Source organism: Xiphophorus hellerii, chromosome 8 (genome assembly GCF_003331165.1).
Source record: "Xiphophorus hellerii strain 12219 chromosome 8, Xiphophorus_hellerii-4.1, whole genome shotgun sequence".
Taxonomy (NCBI): Eukaryota; Metazoa; Chordata; class Actinopteri; order Cyprinodontiformes; family Poeciliidae; genus Xiphophorus; species Xiphophorus hellerii.
In genome coordinates, this window is record NC_045679.1 from 21,911,821 (window position 1) to 21,933,272 (window position 21,452).

The 21,452-nt window shown below is 38.6% G+C and overlaps 2 protein-coding genes and 1 long non-coding RNA gene across 3 annotated transcripts; 1 reads left to right on the forward strand and 2 right to left on the reverse strand.

The window, feature by feature from the left end:
- Positions 1-881: 881 nt before the first annotated feature.
- On the reverse strand, positions 882-3,813 carry mrps2 (mitochondrial ribosomal protein S2). Its single transcript, XM_032569378.1, has 4 exons — positions 3,711-3,813; positions 3,375-3,491; positions 3,171-3,291; positions 882-1,567 (listed from the first exon to the last, which is right to left on the reverse strand). The coding sequence occupies exons 2-4, from the start codon at positions 3,487-3,489 to the stop codon at positions 1,021-1,023; spliced, it is 783 nt and encodes a 260-aa protein (XP_032425269.1). The 5' UTR covers positions 3,490-3,491; positions 3,711-3,813; the 3' UTR covers positions 882-1,020.
- Positions 3,764-15,061, reverse strand: ppp1r26 (protein phosphatase 1, regulatory subunit 26). The gene is made up of 5 exons (XM_032569374.1): positions 14,895-15,061; positions 7,328-10,574; positions 4,824-4,938; positions 4,662-4,739; positions 3,764-4,576 (listed from the first exon to the last, which is right to left on the reverse strand). The coding sequence occupies exons 2-5, from the start codon at positions 10,501-10,503 to the stop codon at positions 4,541-4,543; spliced, it is 3,405 nt and encodes a 1,134-aa protein (XP_032425265.1). The 5' UTR covers positions 10,504-10,574; positions 14,895-15,061; the 3' UTR covers positions 3,764-4,540.
- On the forward strand, positions 11,241-21,123 carry LOC116724057 (uncharacterized). Its single transcript, XR_004340100.1, has 2 exons — positions 11,241-14,729; positions 20,017-21,123. It is a non-coding gene; the product is annotated as an uncharacterized LOC116724057 (long non-coding RNA).
- The last annotated feature ends 329 nt before the right edge of the window (positions 21,124-21,452 follow it).

Here is a 21,452-nt window from a genome sequence, read left to right on the forward strand (position 1 = left end):
GCTATCAATCTTCCAGTGATAAAATTGCACGTTATTTCATCATTCCGACCCCCACCTAAAGCAGTTTTGTTTTTATCACTAAAATCCCACAGTTAGGTGAAACGTTCAGAATCTCCCCTGAATAATTCTTTTGAATTTTTTTTAAAAAAAACTTGTAGGTATATGTTATCTGCTTAGATTATAGCTGTAGTGATTACTCTAGCCTATATTATGCCAATTTAGGCAGATTTTCAATGTCTTATTAATTATTTTCAATTCCTTGTAGACAAACTATACTTCCAGCGGCACATGATCAACTTTGATTTATTTTATTTCCTCCTTTTCTTCTGTTATATGCATTATTAGAAAGACATTTTTGCACTAGGTATTTATTATTTAATAAAAATAAACCAGTGATATCTGATTAATCAGAAATTGTAAAACAAATAAGACATTTACTGCAGCATGAATCCTTAGATGTCATCTGGAATGGCTCAGCATCGAAACACATTGAGTATCTGTTACTGTATCAACCTCCCAGACCATTCAGGTCTTCAGGTTCTGGTCTGCGCTGCATCTCCAGAACCAGAATCAAACATGAGGATTCAGTTCCTCTAATGTGGAACAAACTCTCAGAAAACTGCAAAACAACCAAAACACTGAGTTTCTTTAAACCCAGGCTAAAAACTCAACTGTTCACACCTGTCTTTGATTAGTAGCAAGTGGAACCTCGATCAACAGACTTGATGTGTATTTACTTGATGATGGACTTTAATAAAATGTCATGTTTATTGCTGGTTTCATAATTGAAGGCTGTATAATGTTTTCATGATGCAAAGCACTTTGAACCGCTTTGCTGAGATGTGATAAATTTGACTTGAATAATTATGAGAAAAATCCTATTGCAGTAACAAGATTTCTTTTTAATGAGCAACATACACACAGTCCTGTGAAGTCAACCTTACAAGAAAGACGTTGTAATACAGTACGAGCTGCAGTTCTTTTTTCCAAACTGCATCATCGTCTCTCGTTAAACATGAATCATGAGCTGGACGACGACGGCTCCGACAGGCTACGAAGGAGCTCCATCTGTTTTCGTTTGTCTTTGGCTCTGTTGATGGTGGTCTTGAACAGGCGGCAGTACAGCTCCACGGCAACCGGAGAGTCGTCGTTCCCTGGCACGGGGTAGGTGAGCAAGCTGGGGTTGCAGTTGGAGTCCACCACGCCGACGGTGGGAATGTTCATCTTGCCGGCGTCCCTGACGGCCACGTGCTGCTGGAACACGTTGTTCAGCGTGGACAGGAAGACGACGAGGTCGGGCAGGCGGACGCCGGGGCCGTACTGGACGTGAGCGTTGGTGAAGAGGCCCCCCTGCCAGTAGCGCGTGTGCGCGTACTCCCCGCACTCCTCGGCCGTGTTCTCCACCAGGTGGCAGAACTGGCGGCGGCGGCTGATGAAGAGGATGATGCCGCCGCCGTACGCGGTTTGAGCCGCGACGTTCAGGGCCCGCCGGAGGTGCTCCGCCGTCTTGTCCAGGTCGATGATGTCATAGTCCAAGCTGGAGTCGTACAGGTAAGGTTCCATGAGCCTATAGGAAGGAACGCATGTAGCCATCATGAGAAAAACTTCTTGTCAGAAAGCTAATGCTAATTTTTAGCCATATTTCCTGATGTAAATAATTAAGTATGAATGTTGTTTGCTATGCTCTATACATTTTAACATTCTAAGAAGCTCCACTTGGTTTCAAATTTTTAAAAAAACATCCTGTCATTTCGTACTGTTTAATTTTAATTTCATGTTAGTCAAAGTGGATTTTTTTTTTCATTTACACAAACGCAGTGTGCAATCTTTCAACCATGTCCTCCTTTTTATTTTTCGTACACATCCATTCAGGTCAGGACAGAAGTGCTTCCTTGCTCCTACACAAACAGCACTTTGTGACTTTGTGCAATCACCCTGGGAAGTTAACAAGGAATTGCTTTGGCTTTCAAAAGAGGTCGTTCTTCTTTACTAGAATTGCAAATGAACAGATTAGTTTCATGAATCTGTTTCTGAGGTGATCTGCGTGGTTGCCGTGGTAACTAAAGGGCCATTTAACGCCACTGCCAAGGAGCAGCTTTGTACAGGTAGATTTCTTTAAGCCATGAAACACAACAACAAAGAGCCTGTATCTTTTATTTGAGCATATTGTATGTTCTGTTGCTACTCCAGATGTTCCCCAATGAGGAATTTTACTAATTTTAATATAAAAATGGCCAGAATGATGGTCATTCAACCATAGATTAGATTCACTTGGCTAAACTACATTTTTTGTGACAAAATGACCACACACTTTACCGTATACTTTTAGGATTTTTTTTTGTGATACACCATCACAAAGTAGCGTATAATTTTGAAGAGGAAATGAAATAAAGCATTTTTTTTTCTACAAGTAAGAACTTTTGATGGTGTTGGTATCAGGTCAGTAAGAACGTTTTGGAGGTGTTTAAGCCAAGGTTAAGTTTCATAGCAGTTATGCAAGTTTTGAACACCTGATGTAGGCCAATCCATATTTATTAATAGAAAGAGTATGAAACATTCTACAAAAAGATGGCTGTTCACTTCAAATGAGAGAGAGCTGCAGAAATGTAGAGCCCAGTGTGAGAATCTGTTAACTTTGTGACTATAAGTCATACACCCCACAAATCATAGAACAGTAGGGAAGCTGATGATGTATTACAACAAACACACACTACCCTCGACAGTTAGCAACAAGCCAATTTCATGCATAATGCTATGTGTGAGTGTCAGCATTGCTAAGACGTTGTACGGAGCTAAACACTGGGAAATCCTGGAAGAAAAAAAACAAGGAGGAGAATAATTTTTAGCAGGACAAGATACAACCTGGGCTAGTATTGAATGATTCAGATAAGATTTAGAATGGCCTAAGACGTATTTCAACTGTAAATTTTGGGGAAAACTTTAGGCTCCAAGTTTGAGCTATTTTGAAGAACTTAAAAGCTGTGCAAATTTGGTACAGAAATACCCCCAAAAGACTGGTAGCTGAAGTACTTATTTCTGCATTTACTTGCTTTAACATTAAAACAACACAGATATTCCAACTGTTCCCCTTACATGCCTAAGCCACATATTAAGCATGTTCTAGTGTGTTTTACATTCTACAGAAAAATCATACATTAAATCCTACAAACCTGTGCCTGCAGCCTTTTTTGTGTCCAAGATGCACTCTGGCGTCGAACAAGTCCTTCACAGTAAAAAGCTCCGACACACGGAAAAGGTCCCGTTTCTCTAGTGGCAGGTCCAGTATTTTATCTGAAACGGTTAAAACGGGCTTCAGCTGCAGTTTAGGAAAAAATGTTATGCGTAAAGACATTTGTTAGCAGGTAGAAACTCACCTCTGACGGAGTCAGTTTGCGGTGCAGGTGATATAACAGAGGATGCAGTGGCAAACTGATGTCCACTGTTGGATAATTTAACTGCGGCACCCCAAACATGGCGCAACCCCAACATACCTGAACGTGAGGCATAAATGAAGATTAGAGATTATTACTGGACATGAAAAAGGAGATAGACACTTGAAGTAGCTGTACAGTTTCCTGCTCTGCCCTGTCGGACAACGCTTACAGGAGAAACCACAGCGCAAAAAAGATTAAAGTTTTTCCAATTAGAAAGCTTGGGACACCAACATGAAGCTTTCTACACACAGTAAAGCGCAGTTTTCATGTACATACCTTTTGTAAGCGCCCGGGTAGCCACGTTTTACAGCAAAAGAAGGTCAACAAAGTGCGCCTGCGTGACTGTAGTTTATTGTGCCGTAAAGGGGGACGTTTTGTCGTGTCACCCCACGTAAAACTACAACTTCCGCAGTGCTATTCTTTTGTTGAACGTCAACATTTTTGTAAGGAACAAACAACGAGACATCACTAAAACTAATAATAACAAAACAAAGAATTACAAATAAATCATTACAAGCATGTCCTGAGCATAATACATTTAAATAAAAATAATTTTAAATAGTCAATGAATAAAATAGACTAAACTATTTCCAAACAAAAAAAAAACAAGGACAAAACAAAATCATGAGCCGTGACAAGCATCTGGAAAGCTAAATTAAAGTAAAAGAAAGTCATCACTTAAAATAACTTAAAACTAAAGCAAGCTAAAAAAAACAAAAAAAAAGTTCCAAGTTGAAAAAATAAGAATGTCAACATAAAGTTAAAGAGCAGTGACTAAATTTAAGTAAAAAAAGGTTTCAGTTATTAATATGAAATAAAATACATGTACAAGTATACCAGACAGAAAAATTTAAAAACTCTTAACAGGGACAAAACCAAAAAATGGACACCATTTGCTGTTAACATCTGAACCTTAACTTTCTTTAAAAACGTGGAACTTGAAAAAAAGCAATATTTTCTTCCTACATCAAAGAAAAACTTAAACTCAAGCTTAGATGCATAAAATTGCCAATGAACCTCTGTTAGCCACATTAACAACTTAAAATATGTTTAACGATCAAGACCTGCTAACTTCAAATATAACACATAACAGGGAAAACCAAATGTTATCCTGTTAAATCGAGTTGCCTGCCTCCTTTCTCCTGCAGAGAAAAAAAAGGAAAGACATTGTGGAGCATTTTTATAGATTCTGTTTTTCACTGGAGAAACTGCTGCTGGTTAACTCACTGGAACAAACCGAAGCTTTCTTTTGACATGCTGCAGTGTTGCTGTATGCTCAGAAGAACAAGTGAGAGGCCAATTCCCCTGAAAGCACGATTAAACACAACTCTTATTCTACGGATTTTGACGACAAATCACTCAAAATTTGCGTCTTTGGAGAATTTGTACCTTGATGCATTTCCTAACCAGAAACTTCCAGTCGGACACCTTGCTTCTTTCCTCTGACGTAAGAGCTATGCATGGACTTATAGTGAGGCCAGGATCTATTTCTCTGGACAAAGACCTGAATGAGGCAGAGCAGAATGTCATTCATACCACAAACATCTTATTCCATCAACATGTTATCTTTAATGGCTAATTAATCTGAATTAATTGCAACCAAACCTGATTATGTTCAGTCTTGACTCTTTATTTTACACTTAAAAGGTACAGCAAAAGTTGTCTTTTAATCCAAAGAATGAAAGAAAAAAAAAAAAGTTAAAAAATATTTACAAAAAAAAGTCTGGCATGCTGGCAACATGCACAGCATGTTCAGTAATGATTCCATTTTTTTTTTTCAATAAACAAAAATAAATAGCTTTTTTTGTCACAAAGAAAATCTTTGATATGACAAAGAAATGAGCACATAACAGATCACATGCAGTAAGACAGAGAGGGTCGATGGCGAGGTTTCAGTGGAATCTGGAACAACAATCTTCATCGCAGAGGTTACAAAGGTCTGACACTGTTAGTGGCGTTCCTCAGCAGCAGAGCTGTAAATGACTTTAAAGCGTACAGTTACACACAATAACATCTGATTGTTTCAAGACCTTAGTCATGTTGAAAGTATACCTGGTATCAAGAAATTTTTCATAATTTCCATTTTGTAATGTCCCGTTAATCAGATGCCAGAGTGACCGGTGCTGCACACTGCCAGGCAGCTGGCAGAAGGAAGGTCGCTACACATTCATCTTGCTTACAAGAAAGACAAATGTGTCCATTTTGAAATATTCCCAGTCGCAAAAACCACACGCGTTAAATAAAGGCTATGGATAATATTACCAAAACTATAATAACCTAGATGTAGCATTATTCTAGCAGCAATAGAAGTAATCCTTTCTTTTCTGTTCAAAATATACGCAATTCAGTCATGTTATAGACTTTTGTTTTACATTTTATTGAGCTCGTTTCGCTCAAAAAGGGTTTTGTACCTGTAAGAAATGAAACCTGAACAGATCTTTAGAAGCAAAAAATGTTTAATGTTTTGATTTTGTGTGGTAATGTTGATAAGACCACTTGTGGCATGGACAAGAAAATGAAGAGTCACAATAAAAATACAAAGAGGTGGTTTATTAACCTCACAGACATTTCATAACCCATTTATCTTGTATATTTTCAAAGGACTGAAGTCGATCTGGTCAGACCTTCAGTGTAGAAAAAGCCACTTCTGTTTTGTTTGTTTTCACCCACCAAAGCAGTTCTCATGCTGAACCAAGGCAGTTTCTACACTTAGTTTTTAGAGTTAGTTTTATAAACTCAGTTAAAAACCAGTCTGGTTTTATGTTTTAAAAACTTTCTGTAAAGGATCACAGAACTGAGAGCGTTTTAACTACAGAAATTCAGATTTTTCTCCATATTCAGCAAACACATTTTTAAATATCAGCTGCTTGATTTCAACAATCTGTGACTGTGGATTTATGGTTTGAGTTGTACTATACTATACTATACTACATTTTTGTTTTTTCTTCTGATTTAGAACTCCATTTGCAACAAAAGAAAGCTCAGTAAAATAAAAAAATATATACAAGTAAAAATGTAATTTATATTTTAGACATGTGGCTCATAAGATTGTATTTTATGGTTTTCTGTCCTTCTGGGGTTAAGTATACCAAATTTTCCTATGACACAGGCATCCTATTTTGCTAGTGGAAATGGAGAAAAATTGCCGTGAGGCAAGCAATAGCTCAGGTTCAACACTGGAAAAGGTTTGGTGTGGGGGAAAAAATAAACAGTTGAAGAAATGTGGGGGAAAAAACAGTAAATTCTCTTCTTGGAGAAGTTAGTCAAAGGCTATTTTTACATCAACTCACAATGATTTACTGTAATAATAAATTTTTGCTCACTGGTCTGTTTTTTAACTCAGATTTTGTTTTATTTTGACTTGACAAAGAAAAAAAACATTACATTTTATCTGCTGCACGTATGAGGAATGAAAACAATAACGTAATACACGGTTAATCTGGACTCTTCAATATGAAAGACTGATAAATCGCTCCAAAGATACTCATTTCATGTAATATTTTTAAAATCATTTTGCTACCCTGCATTCCCAAGTGGCAATATAAAAAAGATCAGCCCAAATATTTTACTTTTTTTTTTTTTTAAGTTATTATGACATTGTCTTGGTGTTGCAACTTCGTCTTCTTGTTGTACCAAAACTCCACTGTATTGCTTTTCCAAGGATTAAGGATATGAAATAATATTAGAGCACAAAAATGGGATGATGCCACTGTGTTACACATTTTATATATAAAAAAGAGCATGTTTTGTTTAGATATATTAACAAGTATTCCCTTAGATTCTGTACATGAATGAGCTTAAGAAATATGATATCAATTAGCAGGGCGACATTAGGAAGTTAACATATAGAACTATGATGCTGTTGAGGAATAGTGATCAAAGCAAATACTTACAACGCTGGAAAGCCCTGCATCTTATCTGGATCTCTCCTGCTGTCTGATTCACAATCTGACTCATCTATAAACTCTTCATCCTTTCTGTCTTGATCAGCTCCTTCATCACCAATATTCGTGCTCTTGCCTTCTCTTTTTCGCTCTCTCAGCGAGTCTGCCTGCTCCTTTCCCTCACTCCTTTCCCTGCTTTGAACCTGGACATGGTTGGTCCTGTTAGTTTCCAGCTCTACAAACACACTCTTGTCCTTAGGCACATGCACCGTACTCGCCCGCCCTTCTTCCATGGAGAACTGGGACCTGTTGCCAGGCGTAAGGCTCTGTGTAAAGGTCATCTTTGAATGCTGCCTAGCAGCAGAGAAAAATTTCAAAACAGGGGGTCTAGCTGTGACATTTGCACCTGTCTCTGTAGAGGCAGAAAACGGCGCTCTGCTGCTCCTTGAAGAACACCAGCCGGCAGCCGGAATTTGTGATTTTAGGTCCCTATTTTCTGATGAAGTGTCTCGTCTCTCCGAAGAGGTGATGTGAAAAGGAGTCCTGCTTAGAGCCCTTGGGTCGGGAATTGGAAGCCCCAGGCTCTGGCGCCACTTAATTGACTCTGCAAGGGAGCGAGCATAGTTGGGACTCGAGGCTGGTCGACCTCTTTCCGCCTGTTGGCTGCCATTGATTAGGCCATCTCTGGCAGTGTTGGGCCTCCTTTGCTGGTTCTTCGCTGCTCCTGCGCCATCGGCCGGCTCCAGAAGACTGGGACTGCAGGACTGGACTGAAGAGGCACGTGACTGTGGGCTGGCAGATGAGACTTCAGGATAGTACCTCTGTTGGGTCCCTACTTGAGATGCAGAGACAACATTGATGTGTTTTGGAGAAATCTCAGCCAGCTGAGTCTCCGGTTTGAAGTCTTTAAGTGGAAATTGAACCTCTGAATCTTGAACCACAGGGGATCCATTTCTACACAAAGCTCCATCTTTACCTTTGTCTCCTGTGGAAACTTTGGCCTTCTCAGCCAGAAACCTTCTTATCTCTTGCTCGATGCTGTCATCACTGTCTACTGAGCTGCTCTCATCGTCCGTTCGATGAAGTGGTTCAACTGTTTGCCGTGACTTAGTTTCTATTCTTTCCCCTACCACAATGTCTGCTGTATCACCCTCCTTACATTTATCCATTTGCTTTTGTTGTGAGACATTATTTTTACTGAATCCACACTTGTCTTTTACGTCATTGTCGCCCCCGTGTACTTTTTTCAAATCACTACACTTTGAGTCAGGCTCGTGTTTGAACTTTCTGTTGGGTAAAGCATTTCCCATCAGCGGTTCTTCATCTTTGATGCACTTCCTGTGTTTCTTTTTCATGTCTTTGATCTTTTTCTTCGATTTCTTTTTTGTCTTTAGCAGGTCTTTGATCGCAGTGTCGAGGTCCTCGTCACTGTCAAGTGAACTGCTTTTGTCTCCACTTTGGTCTGCCTGGTGTAATGCTGTGCTTGGTTGGGGTTGACTTCTCTGCGGAAGTGTCGAGGCGTTAGATTCTCGTGCGTGCTCAGTAGTTTCTTTACATTTGTCATCAGCTCCTAACATGTTCACCACAGTCATGCTTTTCTCCTTCTGTTTTCTTTTCTGCGTTAAAGACAGCCTTTGTGATTTCTGTTGAATAGCAGCATCTTTCCCTTTCCCCTTCTCTGGATCAACAACACCACGAGGCTCTTCCACAGTGGGTGGCTGTTTGTGCATTTGGGCTTTCTGCTCAAGAAATTTCCTGATTTCCTGCTCAATCCCATCCTCACTGTCAATGGAACTGTCGTTGCTTTCTTCATATCGGTGTCTGTCAGGAAGAGAGGACATTGTGGAAGGTTGAGCCGGAGCACACATGCCGAGGGAAATGCCCTGATGGAAGGCTCCAGGCATTACGGTTTTGGAAATGTCCAGTATTGCTTCAGCACACATCAGTTCTGCTGTGGTGTTAACTTTGGAAGGAGCAGCAGCTGACTGCTCTTTAGTCTCTACTTTCGAAGAAGGTAGTCCATTTCCCTTGACCTTGGGGTTGAATGACAGTGAAGTCTTGGGTTTGGAAACAAATGGAGTTTGAGTCTGTTTCCCTGGTTTAACTTTTTTTCTCTTCAGTTTGTTTTTCTTCACGTCATCAGAGTTTGTACTTCCAGTGGCATGTACCGCTAACTTGATAGGGGCTTTCGGCTTGTAGAACAGTTGCTTCTGGGGGCTATTCTCTTTCTGTTGCTCAAGTTGGTAGCTCCGGATAGCTTCTTCAATCCCATCATCGCTGGTGGAGTCAGAATCTTCTTGGAATGTTTGTGGATTAAAGGCTTCCCTTTTGCTCTGCTCATTTTTCTCTAACTGGTATCTTTGAATGGCTTCCTCGATGCCATCGTCACTACTGGAATCATTCAGGTCTTCCTCTATCTTTGGCATTACTGGGTACGTTAGAGTGCTGTTGAAGAACCTGATTGTTTCAGAGGGACTCCTCCATTGTTCTTCGGAACTGACTAAGCTATTGGCTGAACTTTTATCCACCTCAATGTTTTCATCCCGCGAAACCTTATTCTTGATATACTTTTTTAAAGGTATAGCAGCTGCTGTGATAGGAGTCTCTGATTTCATATTTACTGGGAACTTTCTACTGGATATGAAGGACGAGTTGCCTTCAGAGTTTTGCTTGGCAAACTCAAAGGGCGGTGGATTTTTCCTTGGAATTTTGGACGACTGATGGGAAGAGGAAGATGTTCCAGCCTTGCGTTTGTGACCATCCTTTTCTTTCAGGTACTCCATTATTGCCTCCTCAATTCCTCTGTCTACTGAATCGTCACTGTCGGAGTCACTGCTATCATGTTTTGTCGTGGAAGAAAAATGGGCGTGTGGGTTTTCAGTGGGCCTTTTTGTTTTCAACTTGGCTCCCACATAGTTACCCACTGCAGCCTTGCACACTTGCGTATGGTGCTCCTGTCCTGGTAGCATGTTTGCCTTGATCTCATCGCCCATCTCAAGTGAGGACTGGCTACTCCTGAGGCTCTCTATGATCATCTGGACCTTATTTGAGATTGGTGTGCCTCTGGTGGACAAGTCTGTGTCAGAGTCATTGAAGCAAACTGGAAGGCTATAGCCTCCAGATGTTCCACATCGTCTCCATTCTGTTTCCGTCGCTGCGATAGGAGGTACATTCATCAAATACATTCTTGAGAAGTGTGGAGAGTTCCTCGAGCATTAGAGGGCAACAGCCTCTGACAACAGTTACATGGTCCAGTCTGGGGGTGGAAGACAGAAACAGAATTTATGTCAATAAATTGAGGGGGAAAAAAGATCAAAAATGACTTTTTGAAATATATTTCATAGAGAGGTGAAATTTTTAATCAAGTTTAATCAGTGTACGTAATTAACTGCATTTTAATCAAAGATCATAGACAAACTATGAAACATTCTCAATTCAAAAAACATTTTAGCTGCTAAATTATTAAATAAATAGACATAAGTTCAACGTAAAGACATTTATTGTGTTTAGTGTTATTTAGGTTATTAAAACATCAGATTGATGCACAGTGTTATTGTATTCGTTTCAGGAATCCTGATAATTTATGTAACTTCTTTGAAAAAATACTTCTATAGAAATGTGGTCTGTGGATGCTGACATTAGCGTTGGGGATGTCTGTGCTTGCAGCAACATATTTTGCACTGACATTGGTATTTCAGGCTAGATAAGCTTTGCTGATAGGCTAACTCCTTTTTGCACAACAATAGTCATTCCCACCATCTCATATGAGGAATTTGTTAAGCAAAAGCTACCCCCAGTGGGCCAAGAGAAGCAGCTTTGTTGTCTATCTTTACTATTTGTGGATGTCACTTGTGCATTACAGGAGATGTGTCAATACAAAAGTTCTAGCCAGAAGTTAAAAAAAAAAAGAAAAAGTGATTAATTGCATTAAAATTTTTAACATCTTATATTATAATCTATATTATTAATTAATCAAAATCAATGCTTTAAAGTCTCAAACCTTTTTTAATTTAAGAGGCTCCTGCAACACATGCAACTGATTATGTGATATGCAATATCACAGCATTGAGATGAGGTTTTTGATATATATTTTTAAAACAACCTGAGCTGTGACAAAGACGGCTGCACAAGAAACAGAACCTCACTGTTAAGAGAGCTGCATCAAAAGTAGTTTCTTGGGCCATCGGGTCTCCATAACAATAATTTATAATTTATTTATTTAATTGTGGAAAGCACTGTATAGAAAAGATGCACTGATGCACATGACCAAGCTGAACTAGCCAATGATATTGATCTATACTCGTCAGAAAAACATTTACTGTGAAACAGGAGATGATTAAGTCGAGCTGTATCGTTTATCACGCAAAGAAAAACTTACTTCAGGGTACAAAAATAAAATGACAGCACACACCCTGCCCCAGTTGTACACAACAGTAACGTTGAAACGCTGTACTATCGCTGCAGGCTCGGTGGATTTTCATTGTTACTCCTCACTTGTGTTTCGGTGGCTTCGTTTAACTTGGAGACCAGTCAGACAAGTTAGGGGCAACGTCTGGCAAAATAACTTGTGGTATGTGATTCCTGTTACACAGCATGATGGTTTGCATGCACACTAATACAATCTGACAGGTCTTTACAACAAAAAAATGAAAAGGGAATTGTATTACAGTAATGAGGTAAATAAAAATAGCTACCCCAGCTTACTTAAACAATGTATCACATGAGCATTTCCCAAACAAACTGATAATGTCATCTCCCCTGTAAGTGCTAAAACACCCCTTCTAAACACGCTTTAGATTACACGTATGATTAACATGTAAGTTCATTCATTGTTTTAAAAGGAATGGTTGTTTTTTGTTGTTGTTTTTTTACATGAGGTTGTGTCTAAAGTTTATTAGTTACCATCTTGTGTGCTCTCTTGGCACACTAATTAAGTATAAATACAGATTCGTTGACTTTGGAGAACAGTTAGTCTGAGAGGAGCCAAGGTGTTTGGCTTGGGTGGTTATATATAATGTACACAGAAGCTGACAAATATTTACTTAGAAAATTAAGCTTGGCGGTGGTACGCCACCAACGATCTTCCGGTGTCAAACACATACTCAGCACAGAACATGTAAAGCTTTCCTGGTCAAAGCATCTGTCTAACAGAAAAGTGGGGCTATGCAAAAGTTCATAAAAAATTGTTTTTATACTACTTTACTGTTAGTTAGCTAGTTCATTTGACCAGAGAAATTATTTACAAGCTACACTCTAAGAACATGTTTCGCACAGGAACATCATCAGTGTTGCACAGCCTCCAAACTTCTTTTTTTAAAATTTCTTTTATTGGTTTATTTAATGTGAACATGGTGACAGTTTACAGGTTCCTAAAATAGCATTATTGTTATAACCATTTACAGTTTTTCTAATGTCAAATAACACTCCTGATGTTATTTGCACATCTAACGTACTTTTTGTACATTTTTTTGTTGTTGTTGCAATTCTTGTAAATAGTCTGTTATGCACAGATTTACGTACACGTTTTGTATATATTTTTTATTTATTTAACTCTGTTACACATTTCTTTGAGTCAGAGTACACCATTTTTATTAGCTTTATTATGTGTGTGTAAATCTGCATGCTCTGACTTACAGATTTACACCTTGCTGGAGGTAAGCCTGAATATCCCCCTGAGGAACAATAAAGTTTACTTCAATTCCGCTATGTTCTATTCTGTCCTTTAAACCTTAACATCATTTTTGAGTCAAGAGTCCACTTCTTAGACAAGCAGTTAGTTTCAGTCTCTGGGTGTAGCTAATGTAGATTTCTAAATATAAAGTGAATTAACTACAAGAGCTAAGAAATAACCTACCTATCTGCTTTTAATAGAACTTCACCTAAAAATCTTGAACTGTCCCTTTAAAGATAAACGACAATGTGACACAGCCTTAAAATTATATAAAAGGCAACAACAAGATGATTTTTTTTTTTTTTTTAACATCACATATATCAGATCTAAACTTGGAATCCAGAACTTTCTGTTTTGCTTGGGTGTAAATGTAGATAGCGGCCCGTTTCTTTTAGCATGAAGACCGAAGCGGATTGTAAAATTACACACAGTGAAGAAAATGGAGAGGGAGGTCAACAAAGCCTCCAAAACCCAATGGTAGAGAACTGCGGCAAAGAATGGCATCGTGGGAGCTGCCAAGTCCCCATAACAATCATTTAGATGTTATCTATATGCAAACTAGTTATTGGGGCTGTATGTCAGAATAAATCACTTCCTGTCCCACCATCACAAGAATAACAGTTACATTTAGCTAAACTCTACAAGGCCTTTAACTGCAATGAGCATTTTAAGCAACACACACATTTTTTGGCAAAAATAGTTTGAATATGAAGGAAAACATCTCAAGCATATAAGTACAGTAGAGGTTCTGTGATCCTGTGGGCCTGTTTCTCTTCCACAGTCCAAAGGACTATATTTGAAATATCAGGTTAAAAAAACTGGATGACTTTACCAAAAAAATCCAAATAAGTAGACAGTGTGGTTTTAAGCGGTATATTGGTTGGAGGCATAAGTTCAAACGAACACAAAGTGAAATTAGTCATCTTCCATACAGTACACGTGTTAGTCTTGCTGCTAGCTTTACTCCACAGATAAATGTTATAAAAGAAACAATACGATCAATGAGTATCAGACGACATTTTTTTTTATGGAAAAAGAAAGGGAACAGACATGTTCTGTTAGACATCTGCCCCGCAAAAGAGACGCTGTGCCGAAAACTCCAGTCTGTCCGCCCCGACCGTAAAGCCACCCTTCCAGTTCAGTATGCATAGACAACCCGGGTGACTTGTCCGAAGAGCAAAGCCAACATGCAGAACTCCAACACCAACCCAAATGATGATCATTTGATGAAACCGAACCAGCGTAGCGTGAAAACAGCGACACGAAACCACAGCTGGTCTCCAAAGACGCCCAGCTGAAAACTGGCGAGAAGCGCATTTACCGAGTTTTAAAAACGTCACATCGTAGTGTGCCAACTTTGTCTGCTATATTACAAAGAAACTTTTAAAAAAGGACACCCCCCAACATCAGCAGGCGGCTGTTTTTATTGCCTAGCCAAACATGTCGCCGCGTCTGTTTTACCTCCCGATCCCTTCCTGGACTGTTGCAGAGCAACACCGGCTGCCCCCGTAACCCTCTAGCGGCGCGGACCGCTTCAATGCCCGGCGTGCCTGCGTAGGAGACTCCGCAGAGCAACCATGTTTCCTCGCACCGGCCACGGTTGTCAAAACCCACGTTGCTCCCTCGATAGCGCCTCTGGTCGCGAGTAGAGGTCGTTAAGGCGTCATGGTGAAAGCTACAGGAGGTTTTTTCTTAAATAGAAAGGCGAGGATGGTGCGAAACAGTGGAGCAATAAGCGAGGTGAGTCGGAGACTTGAAAGACACAAGCGGGCCTCCCGGCTGCTGCAGCCCCGGCATTTTCTCCGGCGAAGAAAGCCTTTGTACACAGTCGCGGTCCACCGTCCTATGCGCGGTTGTTTTACACGAAATATCTAACATAGATGTCAGTACATATGTTCGACCCACCTGAATGTGACTCAACGCGAATCATGGGAGAAGTGAGTGCTTTTCGTCGTGCCGCTGGTGGAGATATTTCGGTGTCCGTCAGCGGCTTCGCTCGCAGCCTGAAGCTCTCGCTGTCGAGTCCCCCTCCTCCGCTCCGACTACCGGGCGGACAAGCTTCCTCTAACCCTCAGTCCAACCAACCATAGACCCATTCAAATATGACATCGACGGACCTACCCGGAAAACATTTACACTTACATATTCAAGCGAGTACATTATCCCCCCCCCAAAAAATCAAATACATCTAACATCGTTATTTGAATTTATTTATTTTTTAAAGGGTTTGACTAACCATTAGTAAAAAAGCTCTGCGTTTTATTTTAGTAAGACCAGAAGTGAAAAACTAATGTGAGAAGTAGAGCATTCTTCTGTTTTTATGGGTTAAAATACATTTCTATAAAGGTGTAGTTGATTTACAGACTACTTGTAACTAACAGACAACTTATAAGACTTTATCTCCTGAGCCAACTCCCAGTTAAGTTCATCACTGATATCAACTGTATAGTTTTAACTGGCGCCTTTTTTACAGTGCAAGATCATTAAATGCACTGTTCCTTGCAAGGAAAACTGCACGATTCCTGCACTGTTTTTTCCTTATACATCCCTATTATACCAGTAAAACACTGTCATTTGCACTTTTGGAGACAAAAGTGCAAATGCCAAGATTAATTCTTTTTTTTTCTTTTTTTTGGCCAAAAAATATAAATATTTGCTAACGTAAATACGTTTTTCCATCATTTCTTGTGTCATGATGATATTAATCACATTTGAAACCAGATGTGGGTTCTCAGGAATTTAGAATTCCTTGCCAGATAATAAAAAAAATATGAATACAAAAATGTTAGGAACTACACATTCATGGGAAAGAATGATTACTCGACATATAACAGATAGTCATTGACAGTCACTGATGTATGAGCTCCCAGCTGCTGTTCTAAGCATAATAGAAAGTTGAATGGAAAGACAAAGTCTAGTAGAAAATCACACCAGTCACAGGAATGATTATGGCCTTGAGAATAGTCTCACACAGCCCAACGTCACTGGGTAATCACCTTCATACCACACCACATTTGTGCAGCTATGCCAAAGGAGCCCAAACTATGTATTAAGTGTGTACTAAACATATTTCTTTCAGTAGGATATCCGCTTTGTATTAAAAATGCTTTTCCATGTGATATTATAGTTTTCTGAGAAACTAGATTTGAGGTATTTCTTCACCGTAAGCTATAATAGAATAGAATAGAATAGAATTCAACTTTATTGTCATTGCACTGTCACAAGTACAAGCAACGAGATGTAGTTTGCATCTATCCAGAAGTGCTCTACGAGATATAAATATTTATTTACGGATATACAAGACTATGTATGTATGGACTATATGGGGTTATAGCAAGAGATATAGATATTGTGTATAAATATAAATATGGGAGCTATATGCACAGATTATAATCATAATCTTGTCATAATCATGACAATACTGTACTTTGCTCTTTTTTTCATGAACATATATGACATGTCAGTTAGAGATGCACCGGCACGCACATTTGGGCCAATATTGATGTTGATATTCGGTTATGATCCATAACTGAAATTTACCAATGTTTTGTATTTATACTGTCTCAAAACCATGAAGAAATAATCTCCCCACTTGCTATGAAAACATGCTGGAATAGCAACAAAATGGAAATAAAAATGAGTTATCGATATCAATCTAGTTTTACTTATGGGGCCGATGGTATGTTAAAAACAATGACAGATGGAGATATAGTGTCACTTTTTGAATTGCATGACTGAAATGAATCGACTTTTCCATTCTATTCTCATTCATCGAGATGCACATGTTGTTTGTCATGTGTAGAACAACATGTTGTGGTCAGTTTTGTTTTGGTTTTTTTCTCTGTTGATTGCAGTGGCGTTCCCCAAAAAATTTTCAAAGGGGGCCCAGATTTATTTCCAAGGGTGGCTGTGGTCCCCCGTTGCCCCGCCTTGGCTCGCCACAATCTTTAAATGTAGACCAATTAATAACTGATGAGATTTAGATCAACGTTTTTACAGTGATCAGCCATGCTACAAAGTTGTCAGAGAATGAACGAGCATTTAGGGAAATGCAACTTCATTTGAAAGTCGTTGACAGCTACATAGTCCACTCAATCTTGTGTTGAGTATTCAAGAAACAAAAGAAAGAGTTAAAAGTTCTCGAACCAGCAGAGACTGCTTCCAATGCATCCTCATTTTCATATATGTGCCGATTTTAACTTGGTTTGCGTTGCTTACTCATGCAGAACAGTTGCAGACACACTTGGTGCAACTAAAAGCACAAAACCTTTTTTCAATCAATGTTTAATGGCTGATATTCTACCCCTTGCCTATCAATATGAAAACATGCAAAAAATATGTACAGTATGTTTGTGCTGTGTGAAACCAAAGCAACTGATTGGTAAAATAGCTGTGAAGGGACTCCACACAGATTTTAGCTGAGATCTTCACAGGCATTTAACCGCAGTGTTGCCCGTTTTGAGAAAGCTTATGGCAATACCAAAGCGAGGCCTTTACTAATCTATTCGCGGCAGAAATGGATCACTTTCTGTGGAAAAAAATCCTTCTCTGGTTAAACTTAAACTGGTGCAGATTGTAAATCTTAAAAAGCGACACTATTCCTGAGATTCTTACTTTTTTGGTCCAAACTATGCTTCCACTGTTGCTTCCATGAAAGGAGTACTTAGTTCTCCCTTTTTTAGTTTAATACATGATTGTACGCAAATATAGCGTACGATTACCAGTGTAGGTGTATTACCTAATCTATTTGGTATTGTAAAGTAGCTTTCATAATGTCTGGTAAGTTGTACTTTCAGAGAAAAAATTTGAGGCTATATACATAGCCTCAAATTTTCTATTGTCAAATTTGGCTACTCCATCTCCTCCTGTCTTCTGTGAGAGCCACATTGTTTAAATACAATGCAGGTATTTAGTAGGCATTTAGCCTACTAATTTAGCATTTAGTAGGCTCACATCTTCTGCATTCAAGATCCTATTTGCTGCGGGATCTGTGACTTTCTATTCAGGCTTGTCTCCCTAAATCAAAAGCATTCATTTATTCTTGTCAGACAATGACTTTGCAAAAGTTTCTTTTTCCAAGTAAGCTGGGCTGCAGGCGTTAGATAAAATCAATAGTTTGTCGTCTGGGTCTTGCTTGTGTAATATATCTCCCCCCAAAATATAGAAAAAAAAGAAACTTCACCATAACCACAAAAAAAAAAGATACAAAAGAGTGAATATTTCTGCAGCGGCTGTTTAGAGAATGAAGCAGCTGTCAGCAAAACCCCTGACAGCTGGGTTTTGCCGCTTTATGCAAAACTATAACCAAAGTTATTATTGCTATACAGAGCACAAATATATTATAGTGTGGCATTTCTTTGCTATATTGACATTAAGCTCACTGAAAATGATACATTTTCAATATACTGTGTGGTCATAATTGGTGAAAAACAATGGAAATAGTCTTCCCTGCATATTGGTAGATACAATCTTTCCACCGTAACTCATTCTGCAAAGAATTACTCTTGTATTTGTTGTAAACATTTCTGGAATATAATCAAAGGAAATTTGCTGAAGCAAGAAAAGCTTTAACTAGACTAATCATCGGATTAAAAGCACAAAAAAATATGGAAAGCATCAAAACAAAAGCTAAAACAGCAAGGCATTAATTTTCTTTACTTGTTTTGCTAAAAAAAAATAAAATAAAATAAAAAAAAAGCTCAGAGGTGGCATTCTACGCAGCAATGGAACCATGCTGCACTTCAGCAACACCATGCATAGCTGAATAAATGCAGCGGGAAAACATTTTGGGTTTAGAGTTTATTTGATCAAGTTGACATTTAATAGGTCATATTTGCATTCAGCACATGTTCTCTTACACTTCTAGTGAATACAAGTCTACTTTGATCACAAATGAGTGACACTCAAAGTTAAAACGGGTTTATCAAAACAAGATTAAAGAGGATTAAAGGAGAGCTGTGGGTGTCCAAATATCGCACCACAAACCTGCAACATTGGATTCATTTATTAATCTGGAGCTTCTTTTCATACTCTGATCCCCAGCCAAGTATTGAATGTACAGTATATGCTCTACAGTGCATTTAGTAGCCTCACATTTTCTGTACTCTGCTCTTACAGAAAATATTTTCTCTTGATCTGAGAAACTGAATTTTAGTGTTGCATGTGCTATAAGCCACAACCGTCGCAATTAACATCGACAAATGTTTGAAATTTTGCATTCCACTTATAGTATGTCTATCAAAAGTTTGAGTTTTATATATTTTTTTATTGAATCGTTTAAATAAAGTAATCTAATTTACTGAGATTTGCCTGAAAGCATAGAAATGTATTTTTCTCTTTTGAGAGAGAAACATTTAATTATTTCTGAACAACCACAAAAAAAAAGTGTATGGGTTAGATATAGTTTTTGTGTTACTTTTGATTCCCCCACTGTTCCTTTCATCGTCTGTCAGACATGAATAAAACAAAATGGACACCAAATGTCTGTCTGAGCTCCCTTAAAAAGGCCCGAGGAAGTTGCTGCTGTCTGAGCTTTCTTCACAAACAAGAAAGGCAAGGACGTCTCTCTCTGACAGTTGTGCTTTATTCTAATTCCGACAGGTTTCAATAAATATTCTTTTAATGGACGCCCTTGCGAAGTTGGACAAGGAGGCAGTAATGCTGCGGCTGTTCAGGGACAGCAGGATGTCCACATCCTCAGCGACAAGGCTCCTCTTTTCCAATGATCGCTTTTTAAGTTGCTCCTGCAGTAACCGGCTTGTTTTTCACGGTGCTGCATAGCCTCCCGGCAGCATCAACGTTTTTTATTTTATTTTTAAAAAATCTTTCTGACCTTGTTCGCCGCATTTAGCTATTTCACTTCCATGCTAATGAGGAACGCTAGTTATTGGTTCTTGGGGGTAATGGAGTCAGATGTTGCAATAAGAGGAAGACATGAGTCGACCATGTAAGAAGTCCTCCGTGATAATTAAATAAAATAACCAAAACATAAAATACAAAACCGCTGACCTAATTCTCTTTGTCTAAGGTCAGTTGGCTACTGCGAGTTGGAGGCCATAAATTGGACCATGATGACAAGGGAGGTTCAGCACCATGGACAGCAGCGCTGCCCACTCCTGTTTTAAAGGAAAGGTGGGAATATTGGCTCTAAACTCCTGCGGTGCATTACCTACAAACGGACGTTTATGTGCACAGCATGTGTGAAGAAAATTTATGCTACCTTTTAGCAATTTTTTTTTTTTGTTATTAAAGAATGTGCTAAACCAGAGGATGTAAAAGTTTATCTTAAACACCACGGGCATGCAAAAAGCTTGAAATTATTTAGAAGCTAAACATTATTTTAGACTCACGTGACATTTGACATTTAAAACGACAATTACCAAGCGCTTTGTCTTCATATTTCATATTTGTAGGTACTTGGCCTGGCAAAAGCTATCGCATACATATGTGTGCGTTTGTGAGCGTCAATGGCTGAATGTGGCTCTATTGTGAAGAGCTTTGAGTGTTCAAAATGACTGAAAAAGTGCTGGGCAAGTTACATCCATTTGTCAAGACCATTTACACGAAAAAGAAAATGACTATGTTTTGTTTACAATGCAGACTCTTTAATTATTGCCTGATTTGTTTTGTGTATTTCATTCTAAAAAGGTTGGAACGATGGCAGTCCAAGAGTGGGGAGTTTTGATTTGGAACAGACATTCCACTTAATTTGAATAGAAAATGTCTGAAGAAGTTTAAACTTGAGGGAAAAAAAGCATGAGCCGATATTGCAAATAGTCTTCAAAGAAAACAATATGTACCGCATCATAAAGGGATTGTAGAATTGCTGAAGAACGTATTGAAATGCATATCTGCAACCCTAAACTGTCATCAGTATTTTAAGCTTTATAGCCATACTTCTCAGCAACACGTGGAAGTCAGGCTCTTTTTTTCCCCCCAAAGATTAAGTAAGACCACATCCTGTGTTCGTTGAAGACAACATGCGCATAGAAAACTAAGATGGTTTTAATATTAAAATCCTAAATCTAGTGCCACAGAAAATATTCTATGTAACATCCTGCTGAATTTGTCTCTGAAAATATTCATATTTGCACAAACACACATAAAGTTAATAAACATTGTGGTTTCAACACAACTTTGAAGTCTTTTTTTTTTTTTTTTTACATTTTGTCATGTCCTCGCTACCAAATTTTATGCATTTTATTAGAATTTAATGCCATAAATCAACTCAAAGTTTTCATGAAATGGAAAGAATGAAAGTTTAAGATGAGCTGATTTCAGCTTAAATATTTAGTGTTCTAATTAAATTACTTCTTGATGTTTTACTTATGTAGTCATATTAACTTCTACTATCATCTTGTGGGCTCCTTTGTAACTAACCTGGGTACGTTCCAAAAAGCCAAATGGGCTCGCTCGATCATAATGTAATAAAACCGAAATGATTAATCACAAAAGTTACTGCAG